Below are 22,569 nucleotides of genomic sequence, written 5' to 3' on the forward strand. Positions count from 1 at the left end.
TTTCTCTCCATTCTTATGCAAAGTATAAAATTATTCTCTTTACGTATGAAAAATTATTATGTCTATAGAGAGAAAAATGATTCAATTTACACATAACTTGAGAGAGAAAAGAGAAATACTGACTAAACTTCATGATGGAACTGTGTAGGTCAGCGTCTAATTGAAAAACTGGTAATTGGATGTTAGAGGGATTTTACTGTATAAAATTTGAAAGTTGATGGGGTTTTATGTTATATTTTTAAGTTGAGGGACCGTAATGTTACAACTAGATAAGTTCAAGGACAATTGTCAAAATTTATCCAAATTCTTTGAATGTTTTTAAAAACTTTGACATTTAATAAAAATACGAAAAAAAATTGCGAGAAAGTTATTAAAAGTTGAGGTAGTGTCCAATATTCTTTGAGATTATTGGCTTTCTAAAAATTTTTTATGCTTTTTAAAGAGCTAAATTTAGATATATTTTTAAGCTAATATAAATTTGAATTTTAAAACATTTATCAAAATAAATCAGCATCAATCCTGTTTGTGCAATCATTTTTCAAAGAATTTTGAGTTTGTTTATGAACTTTTTTATGGTGTGATGCAGAAGGTAACGTAAAGGAAAGATCAAGAGAATATTAAATGTTGACAGTTTCCAACAGGCAACATTTATAGGTAAGAATAATGGAAATTGTTGATAATTTTGCTATAATGTTGTGCTTAGAGGTTCCAAATACAACTAACTTTAAAGTTTTGATGATGCAGTTTTTTCAAGCAATACTTGATCCTACTTTGTACTAATCAGATGGTATCTTAACTATCACATCCGTCTATAACCTATAAAGACTAATGTAATTTAGAAAACAAGTTTTCCCAAAATTTATAGCTAAAAGAATACATGAACCTATTAAAACACAACTAGTACATAAAACATAGCTCCGTGCTCATGAAACATATTTAAACACACAAATATACATATATCCTCTTTGTGAGGATTAAAAGAAAATATTTACAGTTCAGAACTTAACTGTCTGTACATATTTACAGTAAATCAATACAAAATAAATATCCAAAAGAAACTTATTGGCCCGACCTCTACTAGACTCTATAACTGGTGAACTAGAAGAGAAGACAATACTGAATAAAGGACAATACTGAAGAGAGGCTGTTAATGTTGGAATCAGCAAAAATAATCTTAAATATTAAAAATTAAGCAGTGAGTACAACTACTCAGTGAGCGAATAAATAAATAATAAATGAGAATAAATAAGATTTTGGCTTTTAATAATACCAACATATTATGCTATAATATGTCAGTTGAATAAATATCTTTTAAATCAAATTACAAAACTAAGCTAAAATAAAACTCGTGCTATAAAAATATTGTTGAATTAAACTTGTTAAATTATCATAAAATCTGTAATATCCTTATACACTCGTAACATACTTCCTATAGATAGAGCTGACATCTTAAGCACATATAATAAACTCTAGCAACCTGAGGGTAATGCAGGCATCTTGGGCTCTATAATGACCCTATTGGCCCAAGAGTAATAAAAATGTTGGTCATACACATGTACAGAGTTACCCTCAAAAGACGACTACTTGATATACACCCCAAAAGTTATGCGTATATCAAGTGTTATCCTAAAGATAATATAAAAATAAGCCAAGCAGAAGAAAATAAATCACCCATTATCAAGGTGCTATCTATTCGTGCATATATTGAGTATATTCGGCCATTTATATAATTGTAATAATAAATCTCATTTTATTTAATAATAAAGCATAAAATTATCATTCTCTATTTCCATTTACACGATTAGAAATAATATAAACAATTTACATTTAATAAAATATCAGTATTATATATTTATTCACTTACCTATACTGAAGAGAAACTGAAGCCTAGACCGCTGGAGTATCCCTAGTATCTACTATAGGAGTTGAATCATCTCCTAAAGTTAAGGAAAATAAAAGTACATTAAGGAAGGAAATTTAAATTCTAGGGTGAGAATAATGAGATGTAAAATGCATGATTTATGCATGAAAATTTTAAAAGAAAGTTAGCAGCACTTCGGCATAAACCGAACGTTTTCCAAAATTTTAACAGCTCAACAAGCTCTCTACAGTTTACAGCACATCACAAATAAATTTAAAATGTCCACTTGCGGCCTACACAAAATAATATAATAAATTTCACATTTTCTGCATTTATTTATCCTTCTCCATTTAACATATTTTTCTTCTCCTTTAGCATTTCATGCTTCCTTCCCTTTATTACATCAAAATTCTTGCTAGTTTAAATACAATTAATCTCCATTAAAAGCTAAAAAATAACAATATCATATTTTAAATACTTCATTATCAACCTAGCAACTAAGACATAAAAAGTTAAATCCACCTCTCCATATAGAACAACCAACTTTTAATTCAACCTATTAAAGAGTACCCCCCTAATAGCTAGAAATTAACCATCTCTATTAACCCACATAAACCTATTATTTCAAAATAAATTTCATTTCCCTATTATTCTTATGCCATAAGTTGCTATAGAACAATGGAATATCAAATTAAACTTGAGTAATTAAGAAGAAAGGAAGAAAGGATTTACTCACTTGAAAGAAATCATTAGCTCTTGTGAGTGGAAAATGATTTTAAGTTAGGGTTTTTATTGAAAATGGGTGTTTAATTAAAACTTGAGTGGGTTTATTGTTGATTATGTAAAAAAGATGTGAAGAGAGGGAGGAAGATGAAACTTGGGTGCTGAGCGCTCTCCTTTGTTTTTGTTCACAAAAAGGAATGGGAATAAATTTCCCTTTAGCTCATTTGAGCTTATTTCCTCCTATTATTATTATTACTATTATTATTATTCTAGGGATTTCTCAAAGGTACTAATGATATGGCTTTCGTCATTTTGTGTCATGGGCCCAAATAAATTTGGGTTAATGGGCTGAGTGTTACATTGACTGTTCTGACTGGTGGCTGCGTTAGGAAGGAGCACAATTGTCGCTAACTTAGTACGTTCATTTGCTTTACTCGCAATAATGGTTGAGGACTCGTCATATTGCAAGGTGAATCTAGATATATTTATTCAACATAAGTGATATGATTTTAGGTTCTGACGATCAAGTGTACATAATTCTTTGTCTTTTTAAATCAGGTGATCTGAAGCAATGGTGGACATGACTGGATCTCACCCTTGATGAACCTCTAGAATGCTTTATCTGTGAATGAATTTCTTAGGAAGAATTGAGACATGTAAGGAAAGAAAAGTATGTGGAGTTATTTTCTTCAACATAGCCAGAAGGGTACGCTTCAATTTTCTTAATCTTGCTGGAGGATAGGGAGAGATTTAATATTCCTAATAAGAAAATTCAGAAAGCAATCAAGCTACAAAATATTTTTCTGTTCCTTTTTTGCAAAGCAGACCATTTACTGTAAATTTAATTGATGAATTGCAGATTCACATTCAGGGAGTTATGGAGCTTGTGGAGCTGACCTCTTTAAGATATGCCTTGCTAGAGCATGATGTCAACTAGGTTGGGTATGTCGGGGTAGTCGATTGGCTCTAGTTAGTTATTGACACGCATGTTAAGTTTTTCCTTATTTTATTATTAATAAAATTTTCATTTATATATATATAAAAAAATGCCTTGTTGGATTGCTTAGAGCAAGTGGGCTCTCAATTGAGCAGCACAGGAGGTTCTTCTTTTTTCCATGTTTACTTTTAAATTGCTGACAATGTGGGCTTCTTTATTTTTCAATCAAGGGAATTGAAGGAATTCCTAAGATCAAGGATGGTTTCAATCCAACAACCTGGATTTTAGAGGCTACTTCAGTTGCTCAGGAAGAAGCTCCAGGAGTTGGCTTCAGTGACACATATAAGAACCCAGAGCCGCACAGTTTGTTTATCTTAAATTGTGAAATAGTTCCAAGAAAGCATTACAGCTAGTAATTAATCTTCAACAGTTCCCATATTTTGTGGGAAAATTGGTAAACAAAATATTAAACATGCCTCAATTTGAAAGAAAATTTACAGTCTTATGAGAATAATCACTACTTGAAACACATATAATGAAGCTATTTACGGTACTGGATATATTCAAGAGAAACAAAGCTTTGATCAGAAGATCTACGCTTCCCAACTGATTATTAGCAGTCATTCTTGTCAATATGTAGCTTGCCTATGGAAGCTGCATTGGTCATACTGTAGAAACCCGTTATACGTCTTATTCATATTTGTCCACTAAAAAGCTTTATTTCAATCTCAGGATATTCTGATTAGTTTTTTTTTTAAATATTAAAAAAAAGGGAAATTTCATATTTGAGTATTCTTTATTTACTCATTTAAAAATTTATAATAAAGAAAAATAACTCTCTCTCTCTCTCTAATTTATCAATTATTATTTAATATATTAGTTTATTTTGAATAATAATAATAAATTTTAATTTAATAATATTAAAATCATTTTCAAAATTATAATATCTTAAATTCGAATTAAAATGAATAACAATAAATAAATTAAAAAGTTATTGGCTAGACATGACATAAGATGGTCAAAATTTTATCAAAAAATTCTTTTGTCGTTAATAATTGAAAATAAATTTGGTCAATTGAACTGAATTGAATAGGAATCGGCTTGAGATCATTTTAAATAATAAAAAAAATTTGTAATTTTATACATTAAAATTATTTTTAAAATTGTGAGTAAAATGAATAAAAATAAATAAATTGAAAAGTTTACCGTCTGTGTTAATAAACCTTTTTTTATACCAATGATAAGTTCCAATCCAATATGATCTAACTGGCAATCATGCTGGAATAAATTTTCCACACATTGAAGTCCTGCGTAAAAAGCTCAATTTTATTTATGTTGCAGGTCTTCATAAACCACTAAACAGACCAATTGGATCGATGGGAAGTCCGAGTGCATGGACCACATGAAAAAGGCTTAGTCTCCTACAAGATATTATTCACCTTCTAAAGCTACATATGAGGTCTCAAAGAGCACCAGCAGTCATTATATCTGCATTTCTTTTTCAGCCCGTTCCTCCATTAGAGCTGCTAACAACTCTGGGTTTCCCACCGACCCATGACGACTATTTACACAATTAATTAATACTTTCTTTCCTATTTTCGAAGAAGGGACTATTGCAAGAAGAAAAATTACCATAGTATATATAATTTTTTAATCCAGTCAGCCAACTTACTATAAGAGCATGTTCGGCTTTGAGGTATAAATTTGCTTTTTTTTTTTAAATATTATTTTATATATACTATATCTTGAATATATATATAAATTGAGTCATCCTAACAAATCAATTAAGGGGACTTTATTTTTGGTTCCACTGCCCTTGCCGACCATGAGATCTAATGTATTGGTGTTTTTGTGGTGGTCCTGGTAGATCTTTTGTTCTACTCTTAGATCTGTAAGCAAAATTTTAAGGTAAGAAGTAATCTTGTCCACAAAAATCAATCTAACTTCTTTCGTTGAATAATAGCCTCCCGAACAATGGATAAGAATTCATTTATCTTTTAACTCTATATCATTTCTTTATCTATATTACTATAAGGTCCTGCTCTATATAAAAAATAATCATCCATCTGGTTTACTAATATTTCTCTCAAGGATAAGTTTTTTTTTTTTTTTCAAATCCCTTATTTTATCATACTTTAACACTTTTAAATTTCTAACATTCTTCTTATAGAGTGCTTGATACAAAATTAATAAAGATAATCATTACCCTTATAAATTTTTATCTCTTATTAATGTTGTTTAGATATTTAAAGAAATTAAGTTATACTCTCAAATATGATCATATTAGAAAATTATATAGTTATATAAAAGGGTGAGTATTTCAAATGCTAAAAAAGATTAGAAAAAATTATCAATTTAATTCATATTATTGCAAATGTAGAGACACATATAACATGAATTGTTTATTATTAATTTGTTATTGCTTGTAATTATATATTATTCGAAATTGCTTTGTCGACTGGCCATATATTAGAAGTTTAATTGAAATTTAACTCCATATAGCATTATCTATTGGTAATTTGAAACTTACAACATTGTAGCTAATCATACTTTGAACTTAGATTACAAGCAAGCCAATACAGAAATGTTCATCTCAGTTGAGTTTTTATTTTTATTTTTTATTTTGAAGAATCTCAGTTGAGTTCGAGTGGATCGACCAGAAGGGAGAGGATTTGCCTCTTATTTTTCACGATCTTGAACACCAAACCCATCTCCATATTGGTAAAGGTTATGCACCACACGAGCCATGTTGGTGTTGATATTGACGACTAACTGCAGGTTAGGTGATTTGGCTATGTATTGCCTATTCATTTTCTTCCATGACTTGCTTATCATGTCCTTAATGTAGTCCCTAGCTACGTCCTCTGAAACATTCATTTCTCTCATATGATACACTATTAATGAAGCAGCATCTCCTCTTTCTTGTTCTGCTGTTTAATAAGTCATAGAAACTAACAAAAATGGTTCATGTATAAAAAAAAAAGGGTTATATATAGTTACATATGATATCTAAGGGCTTGGTTCAATAAATTTTTGAAGTTTTCACATTACTATTAAAAATAGTTTTTTAATTTTTGAAAGCAAAATCCTACTATTATTAAATCTTAATGCTTACTGCATAATTTTTATTAATTTTATAATATTATTCTTTTAATATTTTTTAATTATAACTCTATTAATTATAAGAGTTTGAATTTGATAAATAAATTAATATATTTTAAGGGAACAAGACTGATAAAATAGAAAATATATAATAAAAACATATTAATAAATTTTAATTTAAATACAATTAAGCTAACAATTACAGTCTTAAAAAAAAACCTTTACGTGAAAATAAAAGGAAAAAAGAAATCTTTTATAAAAAAAGAAAATAAAAGATAAAATATTATATTTTTAAAAGTTTGTTTATCTATAATATTATAATTTTAATATTATACAATGTATTTAAATTGCAGAAAATATTACCTTCCTTATAATAAAAGGAAAATAAAATATATAATTTTTTATAGTGTAATTCTATTATAATTTAAAAAGTAATGTAAATATACTTTAAAAAATAATAGTAAAAAATAAATACAATGAGAATTATATTAAATGTAAAATTATTATATATTAAATAATAATTTTACATTTAATATATTGTATAATGAATAACACAATGAGAATCTCATTTATTTTTTTTATAAATTACAATTTAGTCATTTATTATTATAATAACAAAAAACAATGATTATATTTTACTAAATTAAAGTTATTTATATTTTAAAATTTTTTTTACATTTAATTTTTTTTTTCAAATCATCCTCTTTTACTCTACTTTTTATATAGTTCAAAATTTTTTTTAATATATATATATAAAACTTTAACTATTTTATCTTTACACATTTTCTTTAAAAAATAATATAATTTATAATGTCAATAAATTTTTGAAGTTTTCACATTACTATTAACATAAAAATGGACCAACCGAGCTTTTAACGAAATTTGTTAATAAATTAATATTATAAAGATCGCTCTTATATAATATCTAAAGGGTTGACTTTTGTTGTGTTTTCAGGAGTTTGAATCGTACTTGCATTTTATTTCCAAGCAAATTGATATTCTTAATAAAAAAATTAATTAATTTTTAATAGGCAATTAAATTTCATTCTTTATTTTATAATATTAAATTATTATGGATATTTTTAGTAGTATCAGTGTCCCCCTCATTCCCATTTTTATGTAAAATGAGTTTTATTTATTTTATATTATAAGTTTATACATAGTTAAAACAATTAAAAAAATAAATTAATGGAAGTGAAATTTGATATTTAAGTTATTTATTTGTTTTATTTTATTAAATTAAATAATTTTTAAAGATTTAATAATACTGATAGGGTTGAGATGATAGAATTATTATATTAAAAATTATAACATGATTTTTGGTATAAGTAAAATTATTATTTAAATAATATTAAAATTTTAGTTTATATTAAATATAGTAATATTTGGGATTGAAATTATTTATAGATTTAACAATAAATTTGCCATTGCTAAAAATTATTACCAACAAAATAGCACAGATTGTCTCTTTCTTGTAAAATGAATTAGTGACAAAAATGTTCTTGCTAAAGTTATTAGTGATGCCCTAATATAAATAGCTAATATTGTAGAATAGGGCCTTTGGGATAGTTATTAGTCGCTAATATGTATTATTAGTGACGAACTCTTATATTTGTCATTATAAATATATTTTTATTAGTTAAATTTACATTTTAAAGTAATTAATTAATGCGGTTTATATATATTAAAAAATTAGTTGTTGAATAGAATTCAATTTAATTAAGAATTTATATGCAATTAATTAATTAATATCATTTACAAAATTTTTCATTATGTATATAGAAAAAATTAGTTGTTAAATAAAATTTGACTTAGTTAAGAATTTATATTCTAATCAAGTTATGATAATATTTTTTTTTATTTTAATGTTACCTTTTTTCTTAATTATTAACTTAATTGTATTTAGATTATGACTTATTGATTAAGAATTTTAAATTTACATAAACTCTAAATTACTTTAAATAATAAATTACTTTATATTAATATAGATATATAGATATTATATAGTTCAATTATAAATTAATTATATTTTTTTTAGTTTTAACTAATTATTTCTCATAAAATTTATATTTAATTGAAATTATAGTATAAGTATGACTAATAATTTTAAATTTATATAACCTCTAAAATTAAGAATTTTAAATTTAAGTAAACATTAAAATCAATTTAAATAATAAAAATATAATTATAATTAATTTAAATGATGAAAAGTATTTTTTGACAAAGTCAATGTTTCTCCTTCTCATATTTATATATAATAATAAATAATATAGATAAAAAAAATAAAAAAATAAATCACAGTTAACTAACATTTGACTTTGCGTTTTAGAAGTTCGAAAAGCATTTTTAGGGAAAATAATATTTTAGATATTAGAAAAATGTTTAAAAAATATATTTTCATATTTTAATATTTTTATTATGAAAATATATTAAATTTAAATTTAAATTAATTTTCAATATTATATTATTGATATATTTAAGAATTTTTTTTTTTAAGTAACTTCAATAGCAATATCACATAGATTCAATCTACCAAAGTTACAATGTGAGTTGTGAACAAACTTGCGTTATGTAAGTAACAAGAAAAATTATATATATATATATATATACCTTTTGTAAATAAGTAATTATTAAGGATAAAATTATTTAAATGTTATATTATATTATAAATATCTTTACTTATGATTTTAATATGCAATATTTAAATAATTTTGATATTATCAAATACATATCACACTAAAAAATATAGTGTTGCTTAAAAATAAATGAAAAACAGAGAGAGAAAAATTAAAAAAAAAAAACTTATGTTTAATGGAGAAAAAAAGTTGTTTTATTTTATTTTTCAGAAAATAAGAAAACTTTAATTAAATCAAATGTCATTCCATTTAATATTATCGTTAGTTTAAGTGAAAAGATAAATATACCATTAATTCAATTAAAGAAAATTTACTATTTTATCTCTAAATTTTGACTGATATTATAATTTGATCATTGTATTTTGAAAATTAAAAGATTTAGTCTCTACATTTCATAATTGTTGAAATTATTAGAATTTTATTTTATTTTTTTCCCTTATTAAAGTTTTTTTTAAAATAGTTTTTATAGAATATAAATAGTTAATTTATTTGATAATGATTAATTTTAATTGAAGGAAAATATAGGTAAGGGATTAAATTGTTTAATTTTCAAAATATAAAACCAAATTATAATATTGGTTAATCCCTATAAGTCAAATAGTAAATTCTTTTTTAAATAAATAAAGAATATATTTATTTTTTTATTTAAATTATTGATAAATATTAAATGAAAAGATCTCTTATTTTGATAAAAATATAAAAGAGAAACTAAACTGTTATTATTAATTATTTTAAGTTCATTATGAACTTAATGACAGTAAAAACTCAAGGATAAAAATGTTTATAATGGTAAAAACTAACAGTAAAAGTTAAAAGAAGTTGATGGAAAGAAAAAAGTGTAAAATAGAGTTAAAACTTTTAGACTAATGTGTTTTTTAAAATATAAAGAATTAAGTCATTAATTTCACTAAAAAATAAGAATTAGATATTAATTTTTCCTATAAAGAATTAAATAATATTTTTTAATGCATAAAAGTTTAGACAAAAGCTCTAATTTAGGGTTATGGCATGCAACCAACTTCATTGAGATATTACAGTAGAATTTTTATATCGCGTTCAAAAGAAATGAATTGGTTATGTACCAATACGATCAATTCACTTCATATTCTACTCTTTACAAACCCTCATTCGAACTTTCTTATCTGATCAACACTCTTTAGCATCGATCTTCGTCTGGATATGGAGTCTCCCACATTGAATCCAAAGACTCGAATCTTGAGTCCTCCTGTATCACATCAAACATTACCCAAACTTACAACTCCAAATATAAAAGTACATATTTTTTCACCATTTAAACCAAAGTTAGAGGAATTTGTACTTCATGGTGTAGGATGTTTTACTAACGATGAAAAAACAGGTTGGAGGTTGATTAAGGTGTTGATTTCATTTCTTTATGGATCTTTTGGTTCTAAACTTGTACTTCATGTGATGTAATTTTGGGTCGTTTTGGTCTGAATTTAAATAATTTTGGGTTAATAAAGTTTTTTAAAAGGATTTATTTATCCTTTAAAATATTAAGGGGTTTAAATGGATTTTAGATTCAGGCTCTGTTCAATAATATTAATTATTCTAGTAGCTATTAATTGTTTTAGCTGTCAACTATTTTATTAGTCGCTAACTGTTAGTGTTAGTGGTTAACCGTTCAAAGCATAAGTGTTTGGTAAAAATAGTTCTTAAATGTAAAAATAATGGTATATCTTTTTTACCCTAGTCAATACAGTCCATCAACCTTTAAGAGTTAAGAGATATAACGTTTCATGAATCATTCTCTCAATTTCTAAATATTATTATAAATACTATACCACCAATGAGGTAATGTTTTAATTAAGATCAATACACTAAGTTGTCGCTAAATGTTAAAAAGGCCTTTTTGTCTTACTTTCTCCATTCGCAAATAATAGTCACATTTGGAGTTTTCACTATAATTAAGAAAATGATTCGATAACCTCATTTTCATAAAAAAAATCAATAATTTACTTAATTACCTTTTTATGAAAATCTAAAGAAATTAATATCAATGTAACAAACAACTGGTTTAATTAAGAATGATGTAATAATATTAGTTCTAGAAAATTTTATAAATATTTATTGTATTTTATAAAGATAAAAGATAAAATTAGAAAAAAAAAATAGTTAATTCTTCCTTATCTTTTAAATGTGATAGATAATTTTAGACAAAATAAAAAGTTAAATGTGACTATTATTTATGAACGTAGAGAGTATTATTATTATTATTATTATTATTATTATTATTATTATTATTATTTGGGAGATCCGGTCAATAATTATGGGAAATTGAAATCTCATGCATGCATAAGTCAATAACTCATGTGTTTTCTATGATGTTTCTTTCTCGTTGACGAAAATCATATTTCAAATGTGAGTGAAAGCCATAATTGTTGGTGAAATTCAATGGATTAATATCTTTTCATTTGGATTTAATTGAAATTTAAATTTAAAAATTTTTTTATGAAAACATATAGATTAAAACATAATTTATATATTTAATTTCAATATTTAGAATTCAAAATCTATGGTTAAAAAATATTTATTTTTTGTTTATTTGACTTTTATTATATTTAAATTTAAAATTTTATAATTCTGAAGATAATTTTAATATCATTAAATTAAAATTTATTGATAAAAATTATATTTTAATGAATATAAAAATTGAGATTAATCAAATTTAAATTTTATATACTAATAATTTTGTAAAAATTTTAAAATCTGAAAAATAAAAGATTGCAAAAAATTGTTCATATATATGAAGATTAGAGAGAGACGGGGAGAGGATGGTGATAGAAAGGATTTAATAAATAAATAAATAAAAATGACAGTGCATTGGATCAACCATCAACCAGATATTTATGAAAATTAATTGTCTTACCCACTTGAATTTTTCTTAAATTTAATTATTATTATTTAAATAATAGCTGAATTAATTTAAATTTATATAAAAATATTTTTTATTAATAATTTTAATTTTAAAATTTAATAATTTTATAAAATATTTAAATTATATTTATTTAAATATAATATAAAAAAATTTTATAATTATTATTATTATAAACAAGTTTCAATAACGAGTGTTAACACTACAAGCAAATATAATTCAATTTAAATTAAAATAACCAATTAAATCGAATCAAATTAAAATTTTGATTTGATTTAAAAAAAAACAAAAATAAATATAATGTTAAAAGTCATATAATATTGAATCCATAATTGCTTAATCATTAAGAGGATATTAGGTTGCTTAACCATATATTTGGATCTATTGAGATATTTATAATAAGATAAAGTAATATAATAAAAGGTCTTCACATTATCGTACTTTGAATGTTAAAAATATTATTGAAGAGTCTTATTCATAAAAGTAAATAGGATAATAAATTAATTGTGCCTATGTTGTGAAATTACTTTTATTGCTTTGTAGAATGGACATACATTAGAAGAAGTTGAATTGAAATTTTTTAAGTACTCCATACAGCATTTAATTATACTGTGAACCTAGATTACAATAGCAAGCCAGTAATGAAATCTTCATCTCAGTTGAGTTTGAGTGGATCAACCAGGAGGGAGAGGATCTGCCTCTTATTTTCACGATCTTGAACACCAAACCCATCTCCATATTGATAAAGGTTATGCATCACACGAGCCATATTGGTGTTGATATTGACAAGTGACTGCAGCTTAGGTGATTTGGCTATGCATTGTCCGTTTACTTTCTTCCATGACTTGCTTATCATGTCCTTAATGTAGGTTCTAGCTGTCTCCTCTGAAACATTTGTTTCTTTCATATGACACACTATTGATGAAGCAGCATCTCCTCTCTCTTGTTCTGCCTGTTTAATTAATCATAGAATTATAAAATGCATCATAGATAATTAAAAATTAAAAAAAAATCATTGTGCATATTTGCATACAATGATCAAAATATATTTATTATACAATGATTGCACTTGATAATTTTTTAATTTATTGATTAAATAAATTCAATCAATTATGTAAGTTATTAATTATATTCAAAACTTTTAATTTTGGATAATTTAATAATAAATTTCAAAATTGAATAATTTTTATCTAAAATTCGAAAACCAATTTTGATTTTTTACGCTTAGATTATCATGTAGCATGCCATAACAAATTTTCTTTTTTTTTTTTTATTTGATTCATCTCTCTCTCTCTCTCTCTATGTGTGTGTGTGTGTTTTGAGGAATCAAATTCATTTATTTTGGAATCCCTACTTTCGTAAGGCATTGGTTCCCTTTTCTTTTACCTGATTCATTATATCCTTTTATATTTCTCTATTGATACATTTTTAATTTTTAATTGTTCCTTTCATTTCCTAATAAATTGATTTTTTTTTCTGCTGCATTATATATGATAGCTACGACTTATGCAATTTTCTTCCATGGGAACATAGTGAATGTGCATTCTAAATGCATATAATACAAACGAAAAAAAAAAAAGTAGGGATTCCATACTAAGTGAGCTTGATTGCTCAAACAAAGAGAGATAGAGAGATAGAGACAAAGAGAGAGAGGGAGAAAGAAGAGGGAGAGGGAGAGGGACTAAGACAATGAGGGAGAGAGAGAGAGAGAGAGAGTAATCCTATAGAAAAAAAAAATTAGAAAATATGACATCGTCTGCCACGTGGCAATCTATATGTGAAAAATCACAATCTTTAACTTGGTTTTTGAATTTTAAATAAAAATTCTTTAATTTTGAAAGTCATTATTAAATTGTCCAAAATTAAAAGTTTTGATTGTAATCAACAAAGTAAAGGTTTGAATTTATCTAACTAATATACCTAATCTTCACTAAAAAAAAAAAAGAAAGAATTAATTACCTCTGAAGTTCCTAAATCGTTGCAGAGACGGATTATGAGAGATATGTTATACACCAGTTCTTGATTTTTTCCAAAAAAATCTAGCTTGTCTTCTTCTACCTCATTCATTATAGAGAAAAATGAATGAACTGAAAGGACAGTTCCTGATGATGAAATCCAAGCGTTGTTCAAATACTCATGCAAGGATGGCGTATGTTCTTTATTATACCATTTTGATTCCACAAGTAATGCTTGACAGAAATCTGCCCACTAAAGAAAATCAAATAGCTAGTGATTAATGAGACCCATCTTAATTAACAAGATGATTAATTAAGAATTACAGATTCCAAGAGATTAATTAATTACCGCTTTTTTAAGGTGAGGTTGTGCATGGTTCCACCCATTCTCCCTTTCCATCTCACTTGCAGTTTCATTAACGATACTGTCAAGTACTTGGAAGCATATTTGCATGCATTCTGGCAGCTGTTGAATTATCCTGGAATCCCACCTGAATCAAATTAAAACATTAATCAATTTTGAAGATAATTAACTAATGAAGGTGATTATAATTCAACACTAACCTATTAACAGCACTGGTGAAATGCTCCAGCTCTTCCAGTGAACCATAAATGTCGTAGACATCATCTATGACTAATACCATAACGATGGCTTTAGTAAGCCATTTTCTAAAACAGCTGAAGTGAGGCTCAAATACAAGTCCCACAGAACACAAGAAGCTCTCCACCAATCGATCCCTTGTGAATTTCAGAGTCTCTGTTAGACCCAAATTCCTCCACCACCTGTAAGTCAAGATAACCAGATGTTATAGTTCTATTAACTGTCACGACAGAGATTCTCTTTTTACAATACTACTTTAGTTTAAGGTTGCCTTTTCTTTATTAATAATTATCACAAACCTCGAAATCTCCTTTAGATCTTTTTGAAGTGTGGCTTGGACGATGTTGAAATTGATTTTAGCCAAATCAATCAATAATTTATTTATTTTTTGGTCATTTTCGTAAGTGTCGATTTGCCATTTGACATCAAACCATTGCACTCTCCAATGTTGTGGAAGCTCCAAAGCATGGACCACACGTGAAAAAATGTTGCCTTCTTTGATTGTACAATTATTGATACCCTTGAGAATTCGGGCTGAGAAAGCCTTTGCATTATCTAAGATAGTTTCACCTTCTGCAGCTAGATGTGAGGCCTCATAAACCTCGAGTACTCCTTTAATGTCCTCGCATTGGATTTTCATGGAAGTACCCTTGTCGTCCAAAAATTCTCCATACACATCTGGGTTTAGCACGATGCAATAGATAATTGACTGTTAGTAAAATATCAAATAATATATATATATATTGCATGGATTTTCACCTTGTGAAACTTCGTAGCCATGCTGCCTGAGAAGCCTAAAACTTAAGGCAGCGAAATACAGATTGCCTTCCACGTTGAAGTTGTTGTTCTTCATGGATGATGCTACTGAATCTAGAGCTTCTTTGATTTCATCGTTGAAGTGGCTTGCCAGGCCTAGCTTTCTGATACAGTCAACAAGCTCTAATATGGCCTGTAAATCCACTGTTTCAACAAATAAATGCTTAACATCCTGTCTGAGCCTCTCAGCTTGTGTTTTATACTGCTTTTCCTACAAAAACATCACGATTTCTCAAGTTTTAGTCTTAAAATAAAAGGATCTTAGTCATTTTATTTTTTGGTCTTCTGAAGAGGAACTGCATGCTGTGCAAAGTAAAAGCATGCAGGGCCATAATTCTTTATATGCAAATCCTCCTCATAGAATGTGAAGGAAAGAACATAGAATCTCACATCATATTTACTAGAAAGAGACTGCAAGAAATCATATTTCCAAATGTTAGGCTTATAATTGGCAGATCGCCTTTGTTGATCAATAGCAAAGGCTTCAGAATTAGTTTGACATTGCAAAATTTGTCGCCCAACTTCCATAGTTGATGTTCAAAAGAGAATCAAAGGATAATAGAATCTATGGTATGTTGAACAATGGCTAAGTGGACTTGGAGATGTAGCTTTGTTCGCAACGGAAATATATAGGCAATGAGGGATACAAATGTGCGCACGGGCAAATGTTTAGCCCATCATATAAAACGTGAAATACTCATTGCCAGCGCAGCCCCAATAACTCCTTATAATTTCCTCTCATCAACCTTAGATTTTGGAGGGGACCTACGGCCAAACAAATTGGATTAAGAGACCAACTAATTGTCAAAATTAAATATGAAGAATAAAATAATATATTTTTTAAGGTTTTTTATGATAATTAAGAAAATATTTAAATAATTTTATTTTTATAAAAAAATATTAATAATTAAATAAAATATTTTTATAATAAAGATGATAAAAAGGTAATAAATATATTAAAAATAATAATAAATATGAATAGAATTAGAAAGAGAATAATATTTTTTTAATTTTTTAAATGATAAATAAAATAGAATTAAAAATTTAAATATTACTTAAAATGTGTGAGAGAGAGAGAGTATAAGACTGAAAGATCCAATCAATAATTGTGGGTAATTAAAATGTGTGTCTCGTTCGGCGTATATAGTACTAAACTTTCCATCATCATTATTACAAGTCATAAGTTTCCTTCATTTGTGTCCATCTCATCAATACTGTGGTTGACTGATGATGATACCACCAAACTTGAGCCTTGAGCCCGTAATTGTTGATGAAGTTCAATGAATTTGAATTCTTTTTTTTTTTTCACCAAAATTCATAAATTTAAAGTATAATTTATAAATTAATTTCAATATTTGGAATTCAAAATTTATAGTCAAAAAAAATATTTTTTTGAATTTATTTAGCTCTGATTGTAATTTGAATTAAAAATATCAAAATTCTAAAGAAGATTTCATTATTATTAAACTAAAATTCCATTGATAAAATATATTGTATTTTGATGAACGTAAAAATTTAGAATACATTCGAAGTGTATATTTATAGTTACAAAAACTATATTCATATAAATATAAAAATATTAAATTTTAATACTTCTGAATGGTTTGTAGAAAAGTAATTCATGAGTACAGCCAGGACTTTTTATTATTTATAAAGTAATTTTTTTATAATATTTTTTTTATTTAAATATAAAAAAATATATTTTTTTTTTCTTACTCTTATTAATTTTTTTATTTTTTTATTATTTTCTTTCTTTCAATTCAAACGAAATGTAAGTGAGATTTCATGATCTCCGTGAAATCTCTAATAGCACGCAATCCAAAAAATATTAATATCTAATTTAATTTAGTTCAAAAGTTAATGAAATATAATTTACTTGATAGATATAAAATTTAATTTTTTATTTATCAACTTTAAGAGTGTCTGTAGCTAGTTTCTAACCGGTTGCCTGTAATGCCAAGAGCCTCCAAGTCTATATAAGGAGTGCTCTCTTCAGTTGTAATCAGACTCAGTTCCCCTTTCAATAATATTCTTTGAAGTTCTCTTCTATGGCTTTCTAAACTCTTCTCTTTCTCTCCGAAAACCTTTGAACGTATATCATACTCTTATAATCAGAGATACGTATGCTCTACACTTGCCTCTTTGAGAGGATCTTGTGTATTAGAAATATTTTTGTTTTGACATTAAGGTGCGACGGTCCCGTTATCACATATATGATGAACAAAAGGGCACAGCCAGAGAGTACCTATGGAGAGGGAATAGGCATAGCATGAGTTCATTATATGTGGTAAGGGCTCCCGGCTTATCTTAGTATCAGAGCCTAATTATGTTTGTATTATACATACCTCATTGGTGAGTAGGGGAGAAACTTTCAAACTCTGGTATTGCTCTTAATCTCTGTATCACTGTTTTCTGCCATCTTCTCTTACCTTGGTATATCGGCTGGAAACTAGTAACTGTGTCCAATGCTAGGAATCTTTAGTGGTGGCGGGTTTAGAGCCACTGCTTTTAATGCTTTGACTGCACATGTCTGTTCTTCCTTCCATGGTGGGGCATCTTTCTTAAGCATCTTTGACAGCTGGCAAGTGTGGGCGGCCACATGCGGGATAAATTTCGTGATGTAATTGATAATACCAAGGAACTGCTGTATTCTTGGTTTGCCAGTTCAAAACTTCTTCAGCTTGAGTGATCGGGGTTATCTGACCTTCACTATCAACCTTAGTTGAGTGAATGAAAGGTCTGGTGGAGATTTGATGGAGAGATCGCCTTGTAGAATTTAAAGCTTGGCTTGATGTCCAAATGCTTCGGGAAGGTGCTGACTCCCACTCTATACTCAGAGAATTCATCTCTCGAACTGTTGGCATATTGCAAGATTGGTTTTTCTCCATTGGAGAATATCAGAAAGCTCAATTTTGCCACCCAAAGCCTATTAGTAGATCCTTGTCAGGAAGATCTGACCATGTCAACCTCAGGCATACCTATATTGCCTCCCTACCAGAAGCATTACAACCAGAACTCCACAGAAGTATTGCTGCGACTAGAAGAGCAATGAATGCTATCACTATAGGGGAAATCCACCAAATGACTCTGGCTTGTCTGGACAAAATGTGTGAACAACAGAAGTTGTTCAAAGACATCATTGACAACAGCAAAGCTTTAAAGAATGTATGCCAGAAGTCTCACCTTGCCATTAAATCTTGAGCTGAAAAAGATATCCTGCCCAGTCAGCACACCAAATTCCTCATAAGGTCAGTCCCCCAGTACTGACCCACCACGCTACGCTAGCGCGCAGACTTACAATGCAGGCATTCGAACCCGGCACCTCAAGGGCAAACCCAAGCCGTTACGAGGCTCTCCTTGTTTGTTTGATGAGCTTCCTCCAATTTTTATCAGACAGAGGATGGTTATATTTATTTTCCCAGTAGTTATCACAACAGTCACAATCTTCATCGCATGCTCCAGAACCTGGAAGATCCCAGGGACAGTGACCATCTATTTTCTGAGGATAGATGTAATGGTTGTTAGGTGTTACTGCTCCAATGGGATAGTCGTCTTGCTCCTTTTCTAATGGCTGGACCATCATGGTCTGGAATACAGGCAAGGATCCTGTAGAATGCCGTGGTGGCTGGAAGGAAGTCTGTACTGTTTCACCAGGATTTCTCCTGAAAGAAGATTCTGTGATCTGAATTGGTTAAGATGTTGAATGGAGCCTTTTGTAATTGGTTAACCAATCCTTTGGGATGAGCTATTCAAGCGCATTTCTAGGCAGTTGCCTAGGTATTTGAACAATTGTTGGGGTGGTCTCAGTGTCTGCTAGCACAAGTAAAGCGTCATTTGATACAGATGGCTGAGATAAGTCTACTGCATGATCTTCCAGCCTGTAGATAATCTGATGCTGTAACGTAGCCATCATAAAGGATGTGACTTGAGCTGCACCCGTGAGTTGGATTTGGACTTTCAAAGCAGTACTGAGATGTGGATCTCTAAGGGAGAGATTGTAGTTTGGAAAAAATGTCAATACCACACTTCATGCATGTAAAGTGGTAAGACATGTCCTATCACTGCGTGTTCATATTGTAAGAATATCGTATCAAGGAGTGATACTCTTGTTGTCACTGGAAGTCCTCGTCTTCCATGTAGACTGAGGATAAGTCGAACAGCTCCAAAGTGGAGGTGAGAAAACCCTTCTTGTCTCTATCTAGGAATGAGCTGAGGAGGGATTTCTAATGTGACATACTGTTTAGCAGATGAACTCTGGAGAGAGCATTGATCCATTCTGGAGGCCTGAACATATTCTTTTGACAAAGATCTTCTGGAAGAAATCAAGGATCTGATAGATCTGGTAAGAGATCCAGATCGTCTGTAGATATTATAAGGACTGAGAAGAGGTAAGAGTGACTCTCCAACTTGAGCATCCTCAGGTAGAGTGGATATTTCTACGAGATTATCAATTCTGGAGGATAGTGTTCTTCGAAGTGGTGAAGAGAAAGAAAGAGAAGAGGTGAGATTAACAATCTCAGAAGGAGAAGGGGTAGATCTGAACAAAGGAGATGGGTGACACGTCGTTGGAGATGGCTCATATGAATAGTTTCAAAAGGAGAGTAAGCAGGTTCAGGTGTAGGAAGAAAAGGATTAGGAGTTGTCTGAGCAGAGAAAGGGCTGAATGGGCTGTAAGAGACCGGAGCTTTTGTGAGTTTGTGCAAGTCTACTTCAACTTGGGCTAATTGTTTTTTCAGCCTTCTTATTTCCTGTTCCTTTTGGTTAAATTCTACACCAAATCTCCGTTGTTGGATCAAAGCCTTTAGATCTCTGTCAAGCTGGGTAATTCTACCTTGTAAGTCCTTATACATGTTTTGGGCAAAGGCAGTGAAGGAATCAATCTTTTGACCAACATGCTGAGTCCTGGTGAGGACTTGATCAATCTTGGAATCAATACGCTGTAGCGCCTTATTCTGGACAGCAGCATTCTTGGTTTGCCAGTTCAAAACTTCTTCAGCTTGAGTGATCGGGGTTATCTGACCTTCACTATCAACCTTAGTTGAGTGAATGAAAGGTCTGGTGGAGATTTTGGTCTGCTGGTCGGTCTGTTGTGCTAATGAAGGAAAGTCTGCTTCATAAGAGGCAAGTGAGAACATCATATAGGGTTGTACCAAAGGAAGTGCAGGAGGAGGGGAAGAAACTGGTTTGAGAGGGGGCAGTTTCTTTCCTTCTTTTCTGATGATCTCAAAGGCAAGCTCATAGATGGGAAGAGGCTTCTTCTACTTGGTTTCTTCATGGATACCAATCCATGGGCTATTATTTGGATAGTCTCTTCTGAGAACTTGTTGTGGCCTACAAGAGGCTCTCCTTGTGTTCTTGAAACTCAGCTGAGGCATCAGCCAAAGAATATAACCTTGGGACAGAAGTAAATGGCTGAAAATTCATCTTGTATTTCAATCCTGAGAGGAGGATCTTCAAATGCTTCGCCTGTTGATACAAGTCAAAGCCTATTAGTAGATCCTTGTCAGGAAGATCTGACCCAATAACTCTGGTCCAGAGGATACAAGTGGGGAAGAACTGAATTCCAATTGTTAAACAAATAATTATAATATTCCTTCCATATACTTTTATATTTGCTTTTGAAACGTTACTTCGACCAAAGTTTATTTTTTAAAAAAAATAATTAATTTTATTAATTATTTTTTAAAAAATAAACTTTGTAATAAGTATTAATTATTTTTTTAATTTTTATTTTTAATTTTATTTTTATTAAATATAATAATTATTTTTATTAAATATAATAATTATTTTTATAATTTTTAAAATTTATTTTATTTTTTCACTCTTAATTAAATAAGATAAAATATAATTTAATTAAATTAATAATTATTTTATTATAATTTAAATAATATAATTATTTCTTTAATTATTATATAAAAATCTAAAAAATAATAAAAAGATAATAAATTTATTAATTTAAATAAATTAATAAATTTATTACTGCCTTTACTATTTTTTAAATTTTTATATAATAATTAAGAAAATAATTATATTATTTAAATTATAATAAAATAATTTTAATTTTATTCTGATAAAAAAAATTATTAATTTTATTAAGCATCAATTTTTATGACGTAAGTGTTTTCTTTTCAAATAATAACGAAATGTAAGTCAACCTGACAACAAGCACGTGAATCTGTTCTTGTGGAAGTTTCGAGAAAAGGAAATGGAACTCACCGGCTAACCAAAAAGACCCATAATTAAAGCCGAGTCTCTTTTTTAATATGTTACTCAATGCAATTTATTCTAATAATACACTATATACCATGCATAAATTATATAAAGTTATAATTTATTTATAATTTTAGATAAAAAAATATTTTATTAATTAAATAAAATTTTAAAAATTAAATTATTTTTCAAAAAAAAAATAGTGTATAATTCTTGGCCTATCTCACAAATTAACTTTTTGAATTACCTAATTTTTTAAATTATTTTTTTTTTTTATCAACAAGTATTTTATTTGCTTACGTCTATTTGGTTAGGAGTTCGTAATAGCTTTGGATACGTGGAGAGATGAAGCACCGCATCCGCCACATCTGTCACGTCTATTTGCTTTAAATTTTAATGGTTTGATTGGCCCACATCCTCCCCGCGTTTTACGCTTCATCGCACGTCACAACGAAAAATTAGACATTGTTAAATACACGTCGTACTAGGGTGGTCACGGTCCAGGAATCATCTGTTATGGTTCTTGAACCACCGATTCAGATTCAATGAAATCATGAATCTGAACCAAATCGTCATGCAACGGTTTGGAAGACGATTCTTGAACCGTCGATTCCGGTTCGAGCCCCGATTTAAAACAATTTAGAGGACGGTTCGAAAAATGACAATTCAAAACGGTTTCAAAGTGGTTTAGGGGCAGTTTAAGAGCAATTTAAAGAAAAAAAATTAGAAAAAATTTTTATTAATTTAAAATTTAAATTATATTTGTAAAAATATTTTAATTTTTCTGAGAAATCTTTTAATCAAAATAAAATAAAAAAAATAAGAATAAAAATAA

The 22,569-nt window shown here is 28.2% G+C and overlaps 1 protein-coding gene across 1 annotated transcript; it reads right to left on the reverse strand.

Moving 5' to 3' along the window:
* Positions 1-12,667: 12,667 nt before the first annotated feature.
* LOC110646160 (alpha-farnesene synthase-like) lies at positions 12,668-16,158 on the reverse strand. Its single transcript, XM_058129498.1, has 7 exons — positions 15,915-16,158; positions 15,468-15,735; positions 15,008-15,386; positions 14,672-14,890; positions 14,457-14,598; positions 14,112-14,360; positions 12,668-13,104 (listed from the first exon to the last, which is right to left on the reverse strand). The coding sequence occupies exons 1-7, from the start codon at positions 16,050-16,052 to the stop codon at positions 12,808-12,810; spliced, it is 1,692 nt and encodes a 563-aa protein (XP_057985481.1). The 5' UTR covers positions 16,053-16,158; the 3' UTR covers positions 12,668-12,807.
* Between the last annotated feature and the right edge of the window lie 6,411 nt (positions 16,159-22,569).

The sequence above is a fragment of the Hevea brasiliensis genome, chromosome 11, assembly GCF_030052815.1.
Source record: "Hevea brasiliensis isolate MT/VB/25A 57/8 chromosome 11, ASM3005281v1, whole genome shotgun sequence".
Lineage (NCBI taxonomy): Eukaryota > Viridiplantae > Streptophyta > Magnoliopsida > Malpighiales > Euphorbiaceae > Hevea > Hevea brasiliensis.